General features: G+C 38.2%; 1 protein-coding gene across 1 annotated transcript in view; it reads right to left on the bottom strand.

Moving 5' to 3' along the window:
* The window catches only part of aff1 (AF4/FMR2 family, member 1), a 50,463-nt gene extending 37,902 nt beyond the window's left edge, over positions 1-12,561 (bottom strand). Inside the window, exon 1 of the mRNA XM_053479236.1 lies at positions 12,355-12,561. Within this exon, the coding sequence (XP_053335211.1) occupies positions 12,355-12,371 (17 nt within the window). The 5' untranslated portion in view covers positions 12,372-12,561. The remainder of the gene's footprint in view (positions 1-12,354) is intronic.
* Between the last annotated feature and the right edge of the window lie 10,058 nt (positions 12,562-22,619).

Below are 22,619 nucleotides of genomic sequence, written 5' to 3'. Positions count from 1 at the left end.
CGCCGAAAGCTGTGCGAGTAAATCAATTATGCAATCTAATTGGACAATAAGATCAAGCAATTGAACCAAAGGGTTCGTTTTCGAATCAGAATCAATACGAAGTTCTTGTACAATACTTTCACATTTTGTGAGATTATCGCTTCTTCTTCTTCTGACATTATGAGCGACCGGTGCGTTTACCGCCACCTACTGGAATGGAGAGTCGAGCAGGAGATCGATGGCGGAAAAAAAGTTTAATGGCTTTGTTCAAGGCACAACATTTAAATGAATCAATAACACAAGTTACGCTGCATTTCAGAGTTTCGGAATAATTCGCTTTTAATATTTCAAAACCTACAAGTTAAATTGGTTAAATAAGATATGGAATGCACAAAAATCGGCAGGCTACCCATAATTCACAGCCCTTCTGTCAATCAAAGCAATAACTAATCTTGGAGTAGAATAACAACGCTTCCCATCTTCGTGTTCAGATCCCAGGTGTTTGAAAAGATGCCATCTCTGAGGAAGCATCTTCTGAAGGAAAATGGGAACGGGTTAATGGGAACCGGCAAAATGAAATGCAATTTCATTGGCAAGCTCTCACTGCCACTCCATCGACATGGCTCGCTTTCTCCCTGCACATTCTCCATTATTTAAAAATCTACTCCCGATTCCAACTAACACTCTGTTTACAATTACTAATGGCACTGTTACAGCCCACGATTCGTAGACAACCAGACAATCCCACCTCCAGTAAGGTGACCTGCTTTCACCACCATCCAGCACTGCTTTCATATGAAAAACACAGCACAATTATGCTAAAGTGAGGAGACGTGACTCTTTGCTTCCAGCTTGTGATAAAAATGGCCATTTGGGGCGTTTGGGTTGTTTCAGTGAGATGGCGGACAAAGGAGAAGGCCGGTATTAGCTGCGTGACCTTTTGGTGAGTCAGTGTGAGTCACTGGACGTAACAGCGAAGAAGTCGCTCAGGCTTTACAGACTGCCAAGTGCAACCTTTCCACTGAAAACTCCACAGCGTGACGTGAATCAGACAAGGTCAGTGTGTAATTACGATGGCTCCGCGTGAAGAGGAAATCAGGAGTAAACAAGGAGCGTCTCCGAGTCAAGACTGCACCCGGGAACCAAAAAAAACAAAAAAAATAACCTCAGGATTAAAGAGCTGCTCGGGTCCGTTTCTCGGACTGTCCGTCGTCCGTATTTGTCCAGGCTCACATTGCAGATAAGATATCTGTCGGGTGGAGGGCAGGATGAGGACAGGTGTGACTTGACGTCGGGTCCTCAGGGACGGCGAGAGGTAACACAACACGCAACATCTGGCACAGAGTTCTGCACCTGGCAACGGGCCAGATGTACAGTGTGCCGAGTCGTTTCAACAGAAACAGAATGACGAGAATTATATATTTAAAAACACACACACACACACACACACACACACACACACACACACACACAATGTTTTATAAAGCACACACACATACATACATACATACATACATACATATACAGTCAGCCAAAAAAATAATAATTACAATTTGGCTGACACACTTCAAGAAAAGAAAAAAATTATTATATTAATCATGTTTCTAATAGATTATCACATACAGTATATATCAATATATATCATCAAGCAATAAATTCAGTATTCAAATATATTCAAAGTTTTTCTTTTCCTGAAGTGTGTGTGTAATTTTTTAAACTGTGTATACACACATTATATATATATATATGTAAACTTTGTCACTGTTAGCGATCAATAATTTCAGTCATTTTGTGCAAAAAAAATAAAAAAAAGGACGTTTTATTAGAAAATCAAAGCAAAGAAGCAACGCAGTCCGTTTGATCTGTTCATGAAACGGAACAATTAGCAGAATTAAAATATATTTCACAGAAATGATAAAATAGTACCTTCTTGTTTTAGCATTACGCGAAAACGCACCTTGGTTTAATCTCAAGTTTAAAAATCTGTACAAATATTAACGCACAAATCTCCGCAGGCGTGTTAACATTTACAGTTAGTGAGGTTCAGTTTAGATTTTCAATTTCCTAAATGTAAACTGCTGCAAGAATCTAAAAAATATTTTATTAGATTTTTTTTTCATTAACTTTAACTTTTAATAATTAAGAAAATATATATATATATATTTTTAAAATCATGATATGATGCTAATATTTAATCTCAAAAAGTTACTATACTCAGGAATTTATGTTATAATTGAAGCATTTCTTTCTCTTTCATACCTTTATTTGTTGTTCAGCTTAGATCAACAAGTTAAATACTAAGTCGTACATTCACTAGTTACACATCGCAGTTTCAACTGTAACGCGTCAAAATACTGTAATTGCAACTTTTTTCTTTCTTTTTTTTTTTTTTAAATCGAATTGTCCAGGCTTAACTGCAGTTCTGTACAGTACATGTATAAAGCCAATATAATGAAGTTAGAATTCACTTTATCCTACAACAACAACACATCGTAAAGTCTTTCCTTCCTCTTATATTCACTCACTTACCCAAGAACGACACCGTTTCCCCCCCGTTACCTTAAACGATCTGGACCGCCTGCAAATCTACTGACCGCATATGTTCACATCCTAATGAACAGCCGTTTCCTGACCGGCCTGCCTTTTTTTTTTTTTACTTCAAAATTAAACATGACAAAAACACATGATTGAGAAAGTTCCAGCTTTACCTCTGACACTGGAGACTCCTTCCATGAGTCATAACCTTCAGTATTTTAATGGTAAAATATTTTTTCTGTATAAGTGATTTCTGCAGAAAAAAAGATGGCGCTTTATAATAAAGTGTGTTAATATAATCCTGTGCTACTTTACTTTACATACGGTGTTATGTCTATGTAAATTCTGCAGTGGCTTGGAAATTGTCTCCGATTATTCGAACTCAGGCCTCTCTGTTCTGCCCAAACCATGTCAAACTGCCAAGCACTTGTCCTCGCAAAACATCACCACCGTGACGCCCGTGACCTCGGACCGGCGCTGCCATGGCAACCCAGAGACCCGTCCCGGATCAGATGTAACACGTGGAGCGACAAAAGTGCCGCTTAATCACACGCCAAGGAACACATAGACTGATAAGAAAAGTTCAGTACAGAACCCCCGCTCCTCCACCCTTACCCACTCTCACACCCCCTCTCCTTTATTTACACACCCTCCCTCCCTCCCCCGTCTCTTTCTTTTGCTCTCTCGCATATTTTCCCCCCTTGTTGCCGCAGTAGAGCAGCAGGAGGCCATAACTCTGACTGCAGCAGAAAACCCGACGCCAGAGTGGTGTGTGTGTGTGTGTGTGTGCGCGCGCGCGTGCGTGTGTGTGTGTTTCTTTCTGTGGTTTGAGCCAGAAAGATCCTTTAAGCTCTAATTCAGTACGTTTGCCTGAATAACCAAATGGGCGATCCCATGCAAATTTTAACCTTGCAATGAAAGAAAAGGTGAACAGATGCAGAAAAATAAATAGACAACCTTCTTAGGGTCAGTATTTAGTAGTTATGATTGTTTAAAAAAAAAAAAAAAAGTCTGGCTAAAAAGTAAAAACTTTACGTTTTAAGTAAAGCAAAATTTACTTTTTGTATGAAGCTAGTTTAGCTACCAAGTAACGCAGCTAACACCAGAAATGTCGCGTCACATCAGAGGAGACGAAACTGAAATATAAACATGCATATTTTCTGGAAGGGAAAAGAATATAAAATTCCCATTTGAACACATTTAGAAGACATTTGCGAAAGACATCGGTTCTGATAGTAAAAACAAACAAACAAACAAACAAACAACAAAAAAGGCTAACTAAATAACTTTCAATTAAATATTTAACTTAGTAATTTCTAACTAACGATTTTTCAAATGATGGCCAACAATAATAATACAAACTCAAACTGGTTTAATAAACAAAATACAAAATGAAAGGAAATGCTTTCAGGAACTCATGATACAGTACACTGTATGTCCACTGCGGCGCTTCGATAACTTTTACACTATTAAAAAAAAAAAAAACATCAGTTACATAAGGGAAGGCGGAGCAATAAAAATTGTGTACACAACATTATGTTATATAATATAATCTTAAAAAAATCTTTTTTACAAACATATAATACTGATTATAGTACTTAGCTCGAAGTTTTTGCTAACAAAACAGTAGAGTTCAATTCTAAAAAGTACTAAAAAGACTGTTTAATTCCACATTAAAAATAAAATTCTAATTAGAAGGCAATAATGTCCACCCCAACGTCTAAACACTCTGGTTTCAGGTCCTGAAAGTGAACCAATTTAGCTTTCACAAAGGAACTAAAAAAACTAAACCTGGGAAAACATTAGCCAAGGCTAACTAACAAGCGTTTAATTAACGTTAAACTAATTAATTTCCAACTAACGATCTTTTAAATGAAAGCTAACAATAATAATAAAAACTCAAACAGGTTTAATAAACAAAATACTAAAGTTTAAGTTAATGCTTTCAGGAATATACGATACAAAATACTTCCACTGCGGCGCTTCGATGACTTCAACGCTCTACTTACAGTTCTTAGAATTAAAAAAATATATCAGTTACAGGGTAGAGGACAGAGCGAAAAACATGCTATATACTATATTATATTATATTATTGTAATTATTACTAGATTATGAAACATTTTCACAAAGACATAAAACTGATCATAGTACTTAGCTTGAGCATTTTGCTAACAAAACAGTAGAATTTTGAAAACGACAAAACATAGGTTTTCTGAACCAGAGTTTACAATTTTTCTCAAGAAAATGATGAGCTACAACTTCTAAACCAACCCTAGGGCGTTTGAAAGTTTAGGTTTATTATTCAATTAGAAAAATATAAGAAAGAAAACCAAAGCTTGCAAGATTGTTTCGACGTACATACAGCTAGGTCGCTTCGCTAATCTGTCGTACAAATGGGAATAAATACAACCGTCACCACTGGCCTCCACAAACACCAGTTAGACTACAGAGGGAAGGGAGGGATGGATGGACGAAGGGGTTATATTTGATTATATACACTTACTGTCTGTAGTGGAATGGAAATAAAATGGAAGTTTGTATGTAAATTTTTTGAACATTTTTCTGAAAGGTGCAAATAGTCAGGTGGCTCAGGGCTCATTATAATATTTAAGCTTTTAGTCACATGATCAGGGCTCGTTAGAATATTTAAGTACTTGGTCATGTGACCAGGGCTCATTAAATTATTCAAATATGTCATGTGACTAGGACTCATTCGAATATTTAAACGATCACATGACTAAAACTCCTTAGATTATTATAGGTTAGCATATTTAAGTATTTAGTCATGTGACTAGGGTTATAATATTTAAGTCAGAAACACAACTGACCCCAAGCTGAAAAGAAAGTGACACAAGCAAACAGTAGCAGATTCTGTAATGAAGAGACCAGAAACCCGGAGTAAATAAGCACAAATGTAGCTTATTATATTTATCTTGTTACAATCTCAAAAATATATATTTAAAAAAAAGAAAATCCAATACACACACAGATAGTGATGCAACAAGTAAAGTGTGGGAAAACCGATGAGACGTTGGAGTCAGCGAGTTGACTGAAGCGCTGAATTTGCATGGAGAGATGGAGCGCAATCGTGCATGCAAATCAAAAAGGTCTTACTAGACTCTCCGAATGACTGAAACAAGACCATTCCTCAATTTGAACAAAATTAACAAACAAACCAAAAAAAAAAAAAAAAGAAGACATTCTGTCTCGTTGGATTTGTGCAGTGACTGAGGGATCAGCCACATCCTGTTACAGGAGCCTGGACTTCAGTGGCCTAGTTGCTCGGAGTGCGGAGCGTACTTAGGTTCAGGACATTCTGTCTCGAACAGAACGGGAGGGTGTGCGTGTGCGTGTGTGTGTGTGGCTGTGTGTGTGTGCATGCATGCGTGTGCGCGTGAACATGAAACCAAGGCAGGAAAAGAAAAAAAAAAAAAAAACATAAAATAAGGAGAGATAAAGAAATACAGGATTATAAATAAATAATTTGTGCCAGTTTATTTTCCCCCTGAATACGAGATAAAAAGCAGAGTGTTGTTAAAAGCAGGTGTTGTACAGAGCTGTGAACTCCAGGTGGACTGATGATTCGACTCATGTTTGATCGTTGTCATTTCCAATGTGATTCAGTAGCACTAATGTTCACTGTCTGATTTGTCTCAGCTGTATTTTCTGCAGATTTTTAAGTATTTAAAGCGTTTAAAAGTATCTGTTATGTCTCGTTCAAAAGCCGCTGTTGCTTCATGTCTGGTACTAGTGCCGGATCAGAGCCGGTTCAATAGTGAACCTCCTAAGGACTGGCTTTGTTTGTACATGGGCTAGACGGTCACGTCATTACGTCACTGTATGTGTCCTACTTACCCGGCGATGCTAGAGGCGATGCTAGCGGCAATGCTAGCACTATCAGCAAGCTAGTGGCAGTACTATGGGCAATAATAGTGGCAATGCTAGCACTAGTGGCAAAGCTAGCAGCAACGCTGGTACTAGCAGCAGTAGCAATGTTAGCTGCAATGCTAGTGACAGTGCTAGCCCTAGTGGCAATGCTGATACTAGTGGCTATGATGGTGGTTGCGCCAGCGGCAATGCTAGCACTACCACCCGTTAGCGGCTATGATAGTCGCAATGGTAGCACTAGTGCCAATGCTAGCAATATTAGTAGCAATGCTAGTGGCAATGCTAGCACTAGCGGCAAAAGCAGGAATGCTAGGTGGCAATGCTAGTGGCAATGCCAGCACTAATGCCAACGTTAGCGGCTATGATAATGCCAATGCAAAAACTAGTGTGAATGCTAGCAATGTTAGCTAATGTTAGCACTAGCAGCAATGCTAGCAGCAACGATAGTGGCATTACTAGAAAGCCCTTGAGCTGCACACTGCACACTGCATATCCATGTTTTAAAGATGGCGGACGCAACTTTAAGTTGGTGGGAATAATTTTTTGGTTTGTGATCCATGAAATCAGCAACGAACATCCAGCACTTGCCAAGTCAAGGCAAATCAGGAGGTATCGTAAGCACTCCGCGGGAAGATCATGAAATTTTGTAAAACAGCTCGCGGCGGCTCAGAATGATTTGTAGCCGAAAAAACATTGGAAGCGTTTTGTGAGCGTATTGTAACATTTCATCGCTAATACGCAGCCAAGCTGTAGCAGATTGAGGCATGTGATGTCACACAGTTGAAGAAGCGAGCCTGTTTACAGCCGCTGGCAAAGAAACTTCACATCGACATCTTCCAACCAATCAGAATTGAGAACGCAACAGCGCTGTGACGTAAAGCAGGCCATATTGGACGTGAGTCAGAGAATGACCGACGCGGAGTGAGAATATTATGATGCATTAATTACAGGGTTAGGAATTAGTCAGCACCCTGGTGTGTGTGTGTGTGTGTGTGTGTATGTGTATGTGTGTGTCTCGCCATACGCCTAGCTAACCATCTCAAGCTTTTGTGTTCACTTCCGTCAACCTTCATCACGCGCGGTTTTGTTTGGATTATTTTGTTTTTTATTTATTTTTTTTAAATAAGAAAAAAAATGAGAGCGCATGGTTGTACACAACCCGAGTGTACGTGCGATTACATTTCAGGAGAACGCCGATCCTGAGCCGTCCTTGTAATACAATCTGATGCACACACACACACACACACACACACACACATACACAATCTCAAACACCCTTCGTCCAGGTGCACCACTTGCCTGCTCACCTCTGTCCTTTTTAGGAATAAAGGATAAACCAGTTGTGTGCAGGGTCACTGAAAGGTCACGGATACCTGCAGCCAGGAGAAGCTTTTAGCAGCCAAACAAAACCTCTCTCTTCTCCTCACACACACACACACAAACCAAACAGCAGTGCTTGAAGATATGCACAAGTTATACAATTTCAAATCATAAATATTGAGTTTAAAAAAACAAAAAACAAAAAAACAAACAAGAAAAAAAGAAGCTCCGACATAAATAAATAAATAAATAAAGTGCGCACTTAAAGCCAAAATCTTAAAGAAAGCCGAGTTCAGCACACAGCGCCGTATCGACACGGCCGCGCACAGCATTAGGTCTAAACCAAGCAGCTCTTCTTTCATAAGCGTAAACTCCTGAAACTGAAACTGGAGACTCCTTCGCTAAGGGTTTATGTTTACATTCGCGTCTCACTAATACATCAACAAGTGTAATTGTTATTCTGTTGTTTGGGTTTGATTTTTTTTTTCCTTCTTCGTGTGCAGGGTCCGGCGCGGCTACTGCAAATCAGCACTCTGACCAATCAGGAGCCAGAATTCAGCACAAACACTAACAAGAACAAAAGGAGCGACCTGTGCGAGTCAATAAGTACGCTCTAAACCACGGGCCGTCTCTTCGAGAATGATTACGACATCCAAGAATTGATTTTCTTCCTCGTCTCTTACAAAAGATTAATCAAATTCTATATATTTTTTTTCCATCTTTCCAGCACACCACTGATGCTAAAGACCTGCTCAGCTCACAACCGTCCAGGGAAAACCTGCCTAATCATGTTTCCTCTCTGCAGTAACATCAGCTATACAGCCGATCTAGACCAAAACTAAACGGAAGCTCTGGCTGAAAAAAATAATAAGATCACATATAAAATAAACCCGACGTGAGCGGGTCTTGACAGGTGTTACGGAAATTTGCTCTGACTCATAACTAGGACAAGGGGAAACAAATAAATAAATGAATAAATAACCCTGTCTTCTTTGCCCTTTATGTTTAATATGCAATAAAAACACCACTGTGTGTGTGTGTGTGTGTGTGTGGGTGTGTGTGTGTGTGTGTGTGTGTGTGTGCGTGTGGTTTTCCCCCCTGGTGTTGCCCAACACCACTACAGAAGAGGATACACAGGCCAAGTGAACCAGCTGCGAATTCTCCAGTTAGTCATTTATCTTGTTAGTCATTTTTCTGCAAAAACACGAGATCTATTTCAAAACACATAAAATATATTCATATTTAAAGTTTACTTTTTTATCGTCAATATATATAATAATGAAAACAGTTAAACGTTTGTTTTGCATAACATTGCTCCGTAGCTCACAAGTCTATTAACTTCTACACCACAAGAGGGCGCCCCTGCAGTTCAGGCGATGAATGCGCGATATTGTCTGAACTATTATCTATTTGCGCTTCATTAATTTGTTCCACAAAGCTAATTTGTTGGTATTTTTTTCTGGTAGAACTCCTTGAAACAAATACTTCAACTGAGAAAATCATCGTCTTGATATCATTCGTTATTAATAATAAATCGATTATCGATTGTTAACGTGTTCAACTCCTGGTGAAGTAAAAACATGCGAAATTCATAACACTAGGTAATTCGGGTCTCTGTTTGTTGATAGATGAAATTTGTTGTTTGTTTGTTTTTCTATTCCTGCCAGAAGTTGTTCATGCTAGCGCGGTTACAATAGCGTTTATTACGAGGGCTTAAAATGAAGTGATGACACTCTATTGATGTGATGTTGTTAACTAAAATACAATTCCTATCTTCTTGCAGTTTACCAGAAATGTTCGTTCAAAGAAAAAAAGTCTAGCGTAGACGTAGCAAATGCTCAGCTAGATGAGCGCGACGGACCTGACGGTGATGTTATAAAAACATAAAAGCATTCAGAGTGTGCAGGTGTCCAGGCGAGAGAGCTGCAAAAGCGAAAACACTGAAGTGCCGCTGCATTACTTTCTTTAAAGCAAAAGTTTTTTTTACATTTACGGTGATTCCAAGTGTTTTTGTTGTTGTTGTTGTTGTTGTTGAGATCGGCTTCTCTAGCTGTAGATTCCGGTCTCTCGAGTTGGAAAGTTGATGATGAAATCTTTCCAGTATAACACTAGGGCTGTCAGTGCATTTGTTTAGAATATTTGCATCATAAAAAAGGACGACCTTAAAGGCCATACTTGCAGTGGTCCTATTAAACCATTTGGTTATGGAAATCCCTTAAATTGTCGTTAAAGCTGCCGTCTTGTTTAAAGGACTGCAGTTTGCGCTGTTTATCATAATTGTATATTTTTACCTGATGTGATTGTTATCTTAAAAAAAAAAAAAAAAAAAGAAGAAAGGCAGTGACCTTATATGACGCGTCACACCTGGAATTTATGTAAAGCGTCAAACAACACGATGAGACGCAGAGATACAGCGCTGGCTTTCCTGTAAAGGCATCACACGTCTTCTTCCTCCATTATAGTTTTATGATAAAATGTATTAGGGATGGAAATTACCAGGGATCACATGATACAATATTATCGTCACATTATACCCATGTGACGTGACGATTCGATCGTTCTGTGTTGCGATTCTGTGAATATCACAGTTTTATAAATATCTCAATTCTAACTTAGTTTTTATCCAGATCGAGTTACAGTTTTAAACGAAACTTAACAAATAGTTCGCTCCGATTTCATTTCTAAGGTTTACAGAATTCCAGTTCACGCCCCAGTCGGCCGTCTCTCGATGCCATTTAAACACCCGACCGGTTGACGACAGCCCTCTCTGGTAATACCTCGGCGAGGTGTTGCTGTGAAAGACAAGCTCTCTTGAGAAAAATCAACATCGTGTTCACCGTGCAGGCTATTAATAGCTAAATAAATAAAATCTTGAATTGTGTGTGTTTTTAAACCAAACTACAGCGGGTGTGTTTACTATTCCCTTCTTGCATGTCTTCTCGCAGATCATCCATAGTACAAGATGTTATTTAAGACATAAAAACAGAACGGTTGGAGCTCAGGTTACAGAACGCGACCCGACACCGTCCCGTGGATCCGATTTAAGAATTCGACGGCGGCTGTTGAATAATAATCTGTGATATTATACAGGTTCATAATGAGAGATTGAGTTCAGATTCAGAGTGGAAACATAACACACATCATGGTCACATCAGGTCCCAGGTGTTTGGGTTGCCAGTTTATAACCGAATAAATCTATCTCGGTATTCAAACCGATTCATTAGACCTGCAGAACAAGGGGGACATGGGAAATCTGACACCTCAATGATTCACTGATTATGTAAATTAACTCCTTATTTATTTATTAATATTTTGTATTATTATTATTATCATCATCATATCATTCAACCACTGAGTTGAAACATGACAACTCCACAAAGGCTTTGCACATGATCATATCCAATCCCTGACTGTTTAGTTGAATAAACAGACAATAAAAAGGTTTTTTTCGGGGTTTGATTTGCATGTTTCATAATTTGGGGCCTGGAGCCCATCAGAGTAGGGCACGAGAGGGGTTACACCCTGGACCGAGTCCTTATCCATCACAGAGCACACATACACATAATTTGGGAACACCAATTAGCCTAATCCACATGTTATTAGACTGTGGGAGGAAACCGCAGTACATGGAGGAAACCCACCAAGCACGGGGAGAAACATGCAAACTTCACGCACTCGGAACCTGAGGCGGGAACCAAACCCTGGAAGTGTGTTGGGGACAGTGCTAGCCACTAGTACACCACCGCCATATCATACATAATATATTAATTATATGTCATATATAATATTTATTCATAAATATCATATACATCACGCCATATCACTGATATATTAACAAATAAATAAAATAATAAATAATGACGGGAATTTTTTTTCTGTTAATTAAAAGTCCATCAGAGAAGCTAAACAATAATAATTGTCCATATATTGAAAATATAAAACAATTATTATTTAGTTGAATAACCTGTGAATAATCTGTGCGCATGCAAATGAGAAAACTCCTATTTATAGCATGATGTTCAGGTTATTTTGTGTTTTTTGTTCCTAAAAAAAAATAAAATAAAAAAAAGACCCTAGTAATGGGGTTCAGTCCTTGCATTGAGTATTTAAAGAGTCTTTCAGACCATATAATAATAATAATAATAATAATAATAATAATGCCTTGTTTTAATTTACATGTCTGTGGTGTAGAACATTGCAATTATATGCCAGTAAGAGCTCTTACACACACACACACACATATATATATATATATATATACACACACACACACACACACACACTATATATATATATATATATATATATATATATATATTTTAACAATAATATTAATAATAAGGAACAATAATAAAACACATAGGGATCTCCACTCCAGATGTTTTCGTATTGTTTTGTCCCTCTGATTGACTTTGAATAAGCAGAAAAGGGACACACACAAAAAGCACAGAGGAAAAAAAAGAAAACAGAAAACACCATTTTGTTCAGATGAATGCGTTTTTAAGGTGGTTTCTCGACAAATCATATGCATACTCCTAAACCAATCAACTTTCCATCCTAGGGACAGGCTGTCACTTTAATCTCACAGCTGGATTAATTATAAAACTGCTTAATGCATTTAAAGTACTCACCTAGACTGAGCAGCCATTAGTGCCAAGCCAAATACAGATTATCAGCCAAATGTGAAGTTACAGCTTGCCATTGAGCTTCTTGGCACAAATCCGTCTTCTTACATGGTGTTACGATTGAGGCGAAACGATAGATTTATTCGTTTATAAATGCCGAAAGTAGGATTGATCGTTCATAGTTCACAACTTATTGTAGCAGAACAGCTAGGAGCTTTGATCCCTGGACTCACCGGGCTAAACCATTCAGGTCATCCCCGCTTCCGGAGGGGGGTGTCCCAGGGTCGTGTCGTGTCCGCGAAATACGATTTATAAAACATATAAAGCCGCGGTAGACATCTCCTACGAGAGGAACAAGCCTTAGTCTTACAATCCTACTTTTACAAAAGGTCACATCTCTGTTTAAGTGTCGTGTTTGAGTGGAAAGGTCGAGACGTTCCCCCCTTCCACTTGTCACGAATGGTACGTCCCGCTGGATCCTATTATGGGCATGTTATTCTGAAAGAGCGTGCCAAAATATTACAGAGGGGGGCGCGCGGCTCGTGCGCGACTGCGCGTGCGCCTGTGAACTAGAAAACTCCTATTGAAATCATGATGTTCAGGGGTTTTTTTTGTTTTGTTTTGTTTGTTTGTTTGTTTTTGTGAGTTTTTCTTCCCCCGAAAACAACATAAATAACCCAGTTTTGTGGTTTGGTGCTTGCTCTGAGTATTTAAACAGTCTTTAGGACTATTTAATGCTTGTTTTTATTTACATGCCTGTGGTGTAGAAAATGACTTAACATTGCAATTATATGCCAGGAAGAGCTCTTACATGCATGTAATTAGGTGCATTTAATCATAGGCATGCATTTCTGGTATTTATGGCACTGCATAATTTATTTTAGGATTTAAAAAAAAAAAAAAAAACATGGATACTACTTAGAGGGGGTGGGGGTCATGTTGAGGCTTCGCCTATTATGGTTTGCTCCTGGAGATGGGAACAGAAATTGGCTCCAGTCAGATGAACAGAAGTACCTGGTTTAGATTGGTTATTAGTGTAAATATCATTTTTCTGATAATATATAATCAGATTTCATCTTTTCATCATACACTATTTTGACAAAAGTATTTGACCAAACCTGTTAATTAATGGCCCATCTTAATGCCTCATCATAATAAGACATATCTACGGCTCAATCTACTCTATATATTTGCTGTCTGATCTATTTTATTTAAGATATCTGCCGTCCAATACACTCTACGTATTTGCGGTCTGATCCACTCTATATAAGATATCTGCAGTCTGATCTATGCTATGTAATATATGTATGGTCTGGTGCACTCTAGATAAGATATCTACTGTCTGAGCTATGCTACGTAAGATATCCATGTACGTACCGATCTAGTCTATATAAGATATCTTTCTCTATATAGCTGCGGTCTGATTTACTCTAATAAGATATCAATAGTCCAATCTACTCTAATCTATTGGATATTAGGGATTCAATCTACTCTATATATTTGCTGTCTGATCTATTCTATTTAAGATATCTGCAGTCTAATCCACTCTCTGTATTTGCGGTCTAATCTACTCTATATAAGATATCTGCAGTCTGATCTATGCTATGTAATATATGTATGGTCTGGTCCACTCTAGATAAGATATCTACGGTCTGATCTACTCTAATAAGACATCAATGGTCCGATCTACTCTATTTATCAGTGGTCCAATCTACTCTATATAAGATATCTGTGGGCTGAGCTATGCTACGTAAGATATCCATGTACGTACCGATCTAGTCTATAGAAGATATCTTTCTCTATATAGCTGCGGTCTGATTTACTCTAATAAGATATCAATAGTCCAATCTACTCTAATCTATTGGATATTAGGGATCCAATCTACTCTATATAAGGTATCTATTTACCGATCTAGTCTATATAAGATATCTAACTCTATGTATCTGCTGTCTGATCTACATTATTAAGGTGTTTCAATCAGGGCCCCTTATCCCCAGTAAAGGAAATCTTAATGCTTCAGCCTATCAAGACATCTTTGATAATGCTACCTCATAAACGCTCTACAGAATGAATGGACACAAATGTCCCACAGAATCATTTCAAATTCTTGTGGACGCTGTTATAGCTGCAAAAGGTGGACCGACTCCATATTAAATGAATGCACAAATACTTTTGTGTCTAGATAATGTGTTCATGTAGGACAAAAAATCGAATTAGAGCACAAGAAGCAAGAAGAACTGCATGTGTTTTTCTGAGCATGAGTGCAAATATTAACACATTTATTTGTCCGCTTGTTTTACTAGTAGTTCGGTGGGGAAAAAAGGGGGTTTTTAGTGTCTTAGGACCGGCTTCTTCACCCATGGAATACCACCTGTACACTCTTCTAGTGACAACCTTTATGACGTTGAACGTAGCAGTCTGATTGGCTGTTTGCACGTTTGTTGTCGATCAGTCAAATCGTCTCGTCTTGTAAAAGGAGCCTGGTGGCACAGTGGTTAGCCTCCACCGCTGGGGGGTTCGAATCTCACCTCCGGCCTACGATTGTCTAGTTTGCATGTTTCCATGTTTTTGCTGTGGTTTGTGGGTTTCCTCCAGGTCCTCTTCCTCCACAGTCCTAAATTGCCCCCGAGTGGACAGTATGTTGTGATATTGAATGTGCATCTATACCCTGTGATCATCAGACTTGTTGTTTTGAGTCATGGTGGCTCTGAAACCTGGGTGTGTGTAATGCAGGAATAGCAATTTTAAATAAAATCTATAAAACACCAAACACACACATACATGTTTGTACACAACTAAGGGGGATTTAGAATAGTGGATTCACCTACCTGGGGGCTAAATGGGGAATCTGGAGGAAACCCATGCAGACCATGAAAACCAAGTAATATCAGCTGCACTCAGGGACGCATTTCTTCCAGAATGCGTCTTTCACACGCTGATAAAAGCGCTACAGAGATGTGAGTTCTAGTTCTAGTTCTAGACCCAACAAAAATTGACAGAAGAATAGAAATGAGTACAAACGAATGTCCAAAATTAAACCATGATGTGTCGTTTATGAGCGGGTATTTGAGTATCGCTTGATTTTATTTACCAAGTTTGTTTTTACCAAGTGCCGCAGCATTGAATGACTAGCATGATACACTAGATAATGCAAACTCTCAAATTGCCATGAAACAATAAACAGACCATGTTAGAGCTTGCATCGTTTAAAAAAAAAACAGCTGTATTTTACTTTATCCTTCCCTACAGTTCAATTGTGCTGTGTTGACAAAGGTTTGGGGCCGATAAGAGCTCGGCTCTTAGGGAGGCAAAGTCCATGGACGGGCTGGCACGTAAGAGGGAACAGGTACACTCACTCCAAGTCAACATGTGCCTTATGCTTGACATTCCTCCATGGCCCAGATGCGCAACGGGCCTCGTGTTGGGGAGTGTTTGTGTTTTTGTTTAATCCCGACGGCTCCACGCCCACTTAACGTGAGTGTTAGACTCCTAACCTAATGAGTAAAAGCAGGACACCAGTCTCTGTAGTACCATGATGCTACAGTATCACTATGTAGGCTTGAAGCCCATAACATCTCCTTAGTTTAGATTTAGTTCTATGCATATAAATATTTAAGATGGTTGGCAGAACATGAGACCTCTTCTTCACACAGAGGTAGCCATATCGTTCAGAGTTTTGACCCCTTCTTACAGCGACACCGGAGTCTCTATGAAGTGAGCAATGATTCATTTACTCCAGTTCAAAACTTCAGTCGCCAAAAATGTCTTGGCTGATTGGTTTCTTGTGGATCTTTTATTGACGACATCATTATTAATGGCCAATGCTGATTATTACAAACAACAGACTGTAGATTAGATTTCTGTATCTGTGTGTGTGGGTGTTTGGCTTGTTATTTATTAAATATCAGTCAGGCCCATCTTAACTCTATTCTATATATCTACAATCCAATTTACTCTACATATCTGCAGTCTGATGTAGGTCTGATCTACTCTATATAAGATATCCACTGTCCAATCTACTCTATATATCTGCAGTCTAATCTACTTTATGAGAGATATCTAACAATATCTAACGAATTTGCGGTCTAATCTACTCTATATAAGATATCTAATGTCCAATCTACTGTATATATCTGCGGTTTAACTTACTCTATGAGAGATATCTAACGTCCAATCTACTCTATATATCTGCGGTTAAATCTACTCTATAAAAGATATCTCATGTCCAATCTACTCTATATATCTGCGGTCTAATGTACTCTATATAATATATCTAACGTCCAATCTACTCTATATATCTGCAGTCTAATGTACTCTATATAAGATATCTAACGTCCAATCTACTCTATACATTTGTGGTCTATTGTACTCTATATAAGATATCTAACGTCCAATCTACTCTAAATATCTGTAGTCTAATTTACTCTATATAATATATCTAACGTCCAATCCACTCTTTATATCTGCAGTCTAATCTACTCTATATGAGATATCTACGGTCCAATCTACTCTATATATCTGCGACCTGATTTACATTATATAAGATATTAACGTCCCATCTACTCTATATATCTGCGGTCTGATCTACTCTTTATAAGATATATGGTGTCCAATCTACTCTATGTAAGATATCTGCGGTCCGATCTACTCTATATAAGATATCTGCGGTCCGATCTACTCTATATAAGATATCTGCAGTCCGATCTATGCTATGTAATATATGTTGGTCTAATCTACTCTATATGAGATATCTGCGGTCTGATCTTTGCTATGTAATAAATGTTGGTCTAATCTACTCTACATGAGATATCTACGGTCCGATTTACTCTACATATATGTGACATCTGCAGTCTGATCTATGCTTTGTAAGATGTCTACGGTTTTATCAAGTCTAACAACAGAATGTAAATCAGCTTTCTGTATGTGTGTGTGGGTGTGTGCTCCTTTTGGCTCCCTTAAGCCTCATCATTCTTCACCTCCCCCCATGCAGCTTAGAGTCTCAAATCCCAACTCTTCCTGGCCTGAAGCCGGCCCTGGGATACACAGGCAGCTAGAGTGTGTGTGAGAGTGTGTGTGACCCATGGCAACAGGTCGACCTGGATTAGCCCTTTCCAGTACACTAGTGTTGGGGTAAATAAAGGGTGAATACTAGGTGCATCTTCATGGCTGAGAAAGTTTGTTCAAGCTAATGACACAAACCAGAGCACCACTAGTCCGGTTAGTTGGTAGTTAACTAGGTATGCAGTGAGCAGTCTTAGATGAAACTCCTTCCTGATAGGCTTTGGGAATGTTGGATGTCACTTTGCTGGTGGGAAGGGAGCTTAGTGTGTTAGATAGGAAGGTTTGGAATATATGTAGATAAGGTGGCCTTGCATGCACGCCCTACTGTTTTAACTTCTGTTAATCCAATCAGAACCAGAATCAGGTTTTATTTGCCGAGTATATTGACCCACACAAGGAATTTGATTCTTGTGCTTTGAGGCTCTTATAAACATAAGACACTGTCCAGCTGTTATACATAGTAACTATACTACATTCTATGACTGTACAGATTAAATAATCTTTGGAATAGCCTTCCAAACAGTGTTCGGGGCTCAGACACAGTCTATCAGTTTAAAAGTAGATTGAAGACACATCTCTTTAATCTGGCCTACACATAATTCATCACATATAGTAACCTTGTACTCCAGTATATCTAAATGCACACTCCTATCTAGTGCTGCTAATATCCTGAACGGGCTTTACGCTAATTCTTTTCTTTTCCACCTGTTTCTCTACCCATCCCGAGGCAACTAGAGATTGTGCCAGCTCCAGTGGGCAGAGGACAAGCCTGCGAAGATCTTGAAGCATCCAGAGAAGAACCGCCTCCTGCTGGATTCTGCTTTATGATGGTTTGGATCCACCCATGCTGCTCCTGAGCTTCTAGTGCTCCAGACCCCCCTCTGTCCTCTGCACCTGCTGACTCATCCGTGTGCTGAACTGGACTCCATGATAACTAGGACAAATCCATGACAACTTTTGTTATACTGAACTTCCAGCAGCCTAACACACATGATGTCGTTATATAATTTCTGTTATCCATTATAACCCAGATGAGAATGGGTTCCCTGTTGAGTCTGGTCCCTCTTAAGGTTTCTTCCTATTAACATCTCAGGAAGTTTTTCCTCGCCACCGTCGCCCTCGGCTTGCTCATCAGGGACTAAACTATCTAAACACATTTTTTTTCTCACTTATACACACTTCCATACATTTATTTTTTTTATTTTGTAAAGTTGCTTTGAGACAATGACTATTGTTAAAAGCGCTATATAAACAAAAATGTTTCAAGAAGGAAACCTCTTACTGGTTTCTATGTATGCACCAAACAGCAATACATTGCATTTAGTCTTTTTGGAGACGGTAAAGCACATGCTCGTGAATGTACCTCCTGGAACACTATAGAGCTCATGTTCAAACGGGAGGAACGTCCTTCTGGATCTGAACATGATAAATAAAATGTTGCTGGACTTCTGTCTAAACCACAGTGAACAATTGAACAAACATGAGTTTACATGAACCCAGAGCGTTCAAGTCAAACCGGGACTTGATGAAATTTCTACATTTCTTAAAACAGCTGTAGGTCCTTTGTTGATGATGTCACCAACTTGCAAAAGAGACGCATCTGTCTGCGTGAACTGTAGACACAATCGTTCACCATCACTTGTAAATAACAGGAACTCGTCTGGGAGTTATCGCCTCATCCCCCATACAGTCCTGAGCTCGCTCCAGGCCATTTGCAAACGGCTGGGACATGAAAGGAGTTCCTGGGAGGCCGGTGTTTCAGACAGGCAATCTGATCATGTTTTGGGAAAAGAAATAATATTAATAATAATAATAATAATAATAATATATTTTTTTTTATATGGACACCTTTCTAGTCACCCAAGGCAGCCGTCCAATTTAATAAGAGATTTTGTTATGTTTTATAACACAGAGTAACTCTAACAGAATATTAAATAAAACAATAGACAGTGTCATCACTGAAGGGGTGGAACTGTCAGCTGATAATGAGCGCTGAGTGGGGTTTGTTGGAGGTAAATAAATTTAAATAACATGAGTAAGATGAGGAACGTCGAGATTAAACAGACCAAGTTAAAGTCTTCGATCATACTGTAGATGCAGCAATAAGGCTGGAAAGCACTTTCATTTACTTCTTACACATTTTTCTTCTTCACCTTCTGTTTCGCTGCCAATTCTCCTTCATCTCCACTTGTCCTTCATCTCTCTCTCTCTCTAACTCCTTACATCCTCTCCCCTCCTCTACTATTTTCCCTGAAGAGAATGTCACCATGTTCTGTTTTGAATCAGTCGTATTTCTTCAGGAACAAACGGCCCATTTATCTGAGTATTTTCTGGTTTCTCTTACCACGGACGACGACGTCTGCATTTAAGCCAAAAAAGGCTCCCGTGAGCAGAAAACCGTCCTGTTCTCAGTATAAATGCATGAACGTTTCTTCTCTAAAAGCTGTTTCTAACAGGAAGAAAGGAAGCGGTTGTGTGAAACCTGTTACGACTGGTATTAATGCTGATGGTGATGATTTTGATGATGATGATGATGAATATGTGACGATGTATAAAGCGATTTAAGGGTTTTTACCTGACACTTGTAGAACAAAAGGGTGCATGACTTGTCTTGGACATGTCTCATACTGTATCGTGATTAAATGGAATTTCTTGCTTTAGATATTAAATAACAAGACTAAATTACATAAAGGCCTCCTTCCTGTGTAAGAGTAAATGAGTAAGATGAAAAGAGCGTGCACGTGTCTGTATGCGTTCCTGGAAGCATGTTGTAAATTAAATTCCTTTATTATTTTTCTCTTGTTGAAATTGGAATCGCTTATACAGAGTCAGCCAATAAAAATGTACACACACTTCAGGCAAAGAAAAATAGTATGATGCGTATTATTTTAATATAATATAAATTATTTGATCTTAATATATAATGTATAGCAATAAACTTAGTATTTAAATATTTATACAAGTTTTTCTTTTCCTAAAGTGTGTTTACATTTTTATTGGCTGACTCTCTATTTTTATTATAGGATAAAATATGGCTGCAGGAACATTTAGAGGTTTTGATTTAGTCTAGACTTTAATGACTTGAAGGTTAGTAAAATGACTAGTTTCTCTTTTCTATATCCAACTTTGGAGAATTAGTTTTCAGGAGGTTTTCAGATTCTCATGACTGTGTTAGTGTGTTAATAAAAAAGGTATTATATTTGTACTAAAAAAATTAAGATTAGACAAGATAATATAAACAGAATCTTCTAAGATTAATTAAATTAAAAAAAATAAAATAAAGGACCAGTCTCCAATAAAAAGAGATGACATCGATTAAAAAAACAACAACTGAGATATACAAATACATGATACAATGTAATGAAATGTAAATAAAATGTCTATAATGTACACTAAGCTTATTTTAAAAAACAAGCAAAACCCTCAAAAGATCAACTGGATGAGATAAGATCTACATTACGGGATGACTGATAACAGGACCTGGAGGAGGAGGAGTGATACTGAAAGTGTTTTTTGTTTCATTCAACTGATAAACCGCACAAAAATAGCAGAGGCTCAATTTCCAAAGCACTCGGTAAACTTCATGCGTGTGTTTCCTGTGGGCAAGAAAATACACAGAAAAGTCACAGTTTCTATATAGACATTATGTAGGGGAGAGACCTGATGTGAGAGAAACTAAATAACTGAGTAGATCAAACCATGCATTTTCTGTATACAGTATGAGTGTGAAATATCTTAAAATAGTTCAGGGACAGAATAAAGTTGTAATTACTCTCATAAAAAAAAAAAAACCTATGAATTATCTGGACAGTCCAGTTAGACTTTGACTTTCTTGCACAATAGTCTCTATCTGATATTGCACCAAGGTTTGGTTTTGTCCTGTGGGTTAGGGAGAACTTCCATGATCCCACCAATAGGGGGCACCACCTCCATGAGCAATCACCATACTGAACCAGGCATAAAAAAAAAACCTACAGCTTCATCTGTTCTTGCACTTTTGTTAATGAACAACAACAAGAACAACAAGGATCATGTTAACCTTTATGTCATTTGTTTTATGTTAACCAGAAGCAAAATGCTCTTATGTTCCCCTTTTTCTAATAATCTTTTAAAGCCTCACAAATAAAACCTCACCGGTATGAATAAAATCAGACAACGTTCTCTACATCTGCAAACAAGGCCTACCTGTGGATGTCTTAATTACACTACAACTGTCCTGCAATTCTATCCTTCATTTGCATCACTTTTTCATCCTGGATTCAGTTTCGACTCAATCGTAATGTTTCATACTCTCAGGTATGAAGGAGCATGGAGGGGATCGGTCTGTGGCTCTGCTGAGGTCGTATGGAAGCCCAGGATGCTCTGCTAGCAGCCTTCAGGTCGTCCGGTGTCTCACATCGTTCTCCTTCGCAGGTGTTTTAAGTTTATCACAAAATTTACATTTTTGAAAATACTGAATTTTGGGTTTTCATTAGCTGTAAGCCATAATCATTAAAATAAAAAGTAAATAAACACTTGAAATAAACATTTTTGAATTGAGTCACTGAAAGAAATTACATTTTTAATGATATTCTAATTTTTTGAGATGCACTTGTAGTGTCTTTAATTAGATGTTGGTGATGTAATGCATTAATAATGTTGATGTGTGTAATATTAGATAATTAGATGGACTTTGCTTCACTAGTCTCTTTATTATCACTAATGCGACTTATACGCTTCGGGTTATTTTAACCTCATTTACTGTACTGTAGTTAACGTTAAGATTGACTCACCTTCTCAGCAGCTATGAACATTGTAAAAACTTTGAATGGTTTAACTATATTTTGAATTATGAAATCGATCAGATGTTTGTATCCAATCAGAAGCCAGATCTGGTTCCACCTGTTCACATGACAATTAGACACATGAATGGAACAAATTTCTAGAAGCATTCGCATTAATGCGTAACACAAAACACAAAGACAGCTGTATAGTTGTATATATATTTAAAATGATATAAACTCATAAAACCGTTTCGTGAAAAGCCAAGCAGAGGCTATATCAGTTTCCAGATATTTCTTATTATACAACGGTTAGTTCTAATCTGATTGGACGAGAGCCATTTCCTAAATGGTGGCACCGGCACCGGGATGCTTATATGTATCACTCCTCGTCCAGGGTGTTCTAACGATCATTAAGTACTGTCGGTTGCAGTGTGGGTGAGTGCAGGT

This window comes from Clarias gariepinus, chromosome 19 (genome assembly GCF_024256425.1).
Source record: "Clarias gariepinus isolate MV-2021 ecotype Netherlands chromosome 19, CGAR_prim_01v2, whole genome shotgun sequence".
Taxonomy (NCBI): domain Eukaryota; kingdom Metazoa; phylum Chordata; class Actinopteri; order Siluriformes; family Clariidae; genus Clarias; species Clarias gariepinus.
Note: the sequence above shows the minus strand (reverse complement) of the source record. Positions and strands in the feature narration are given on the sequence as shown.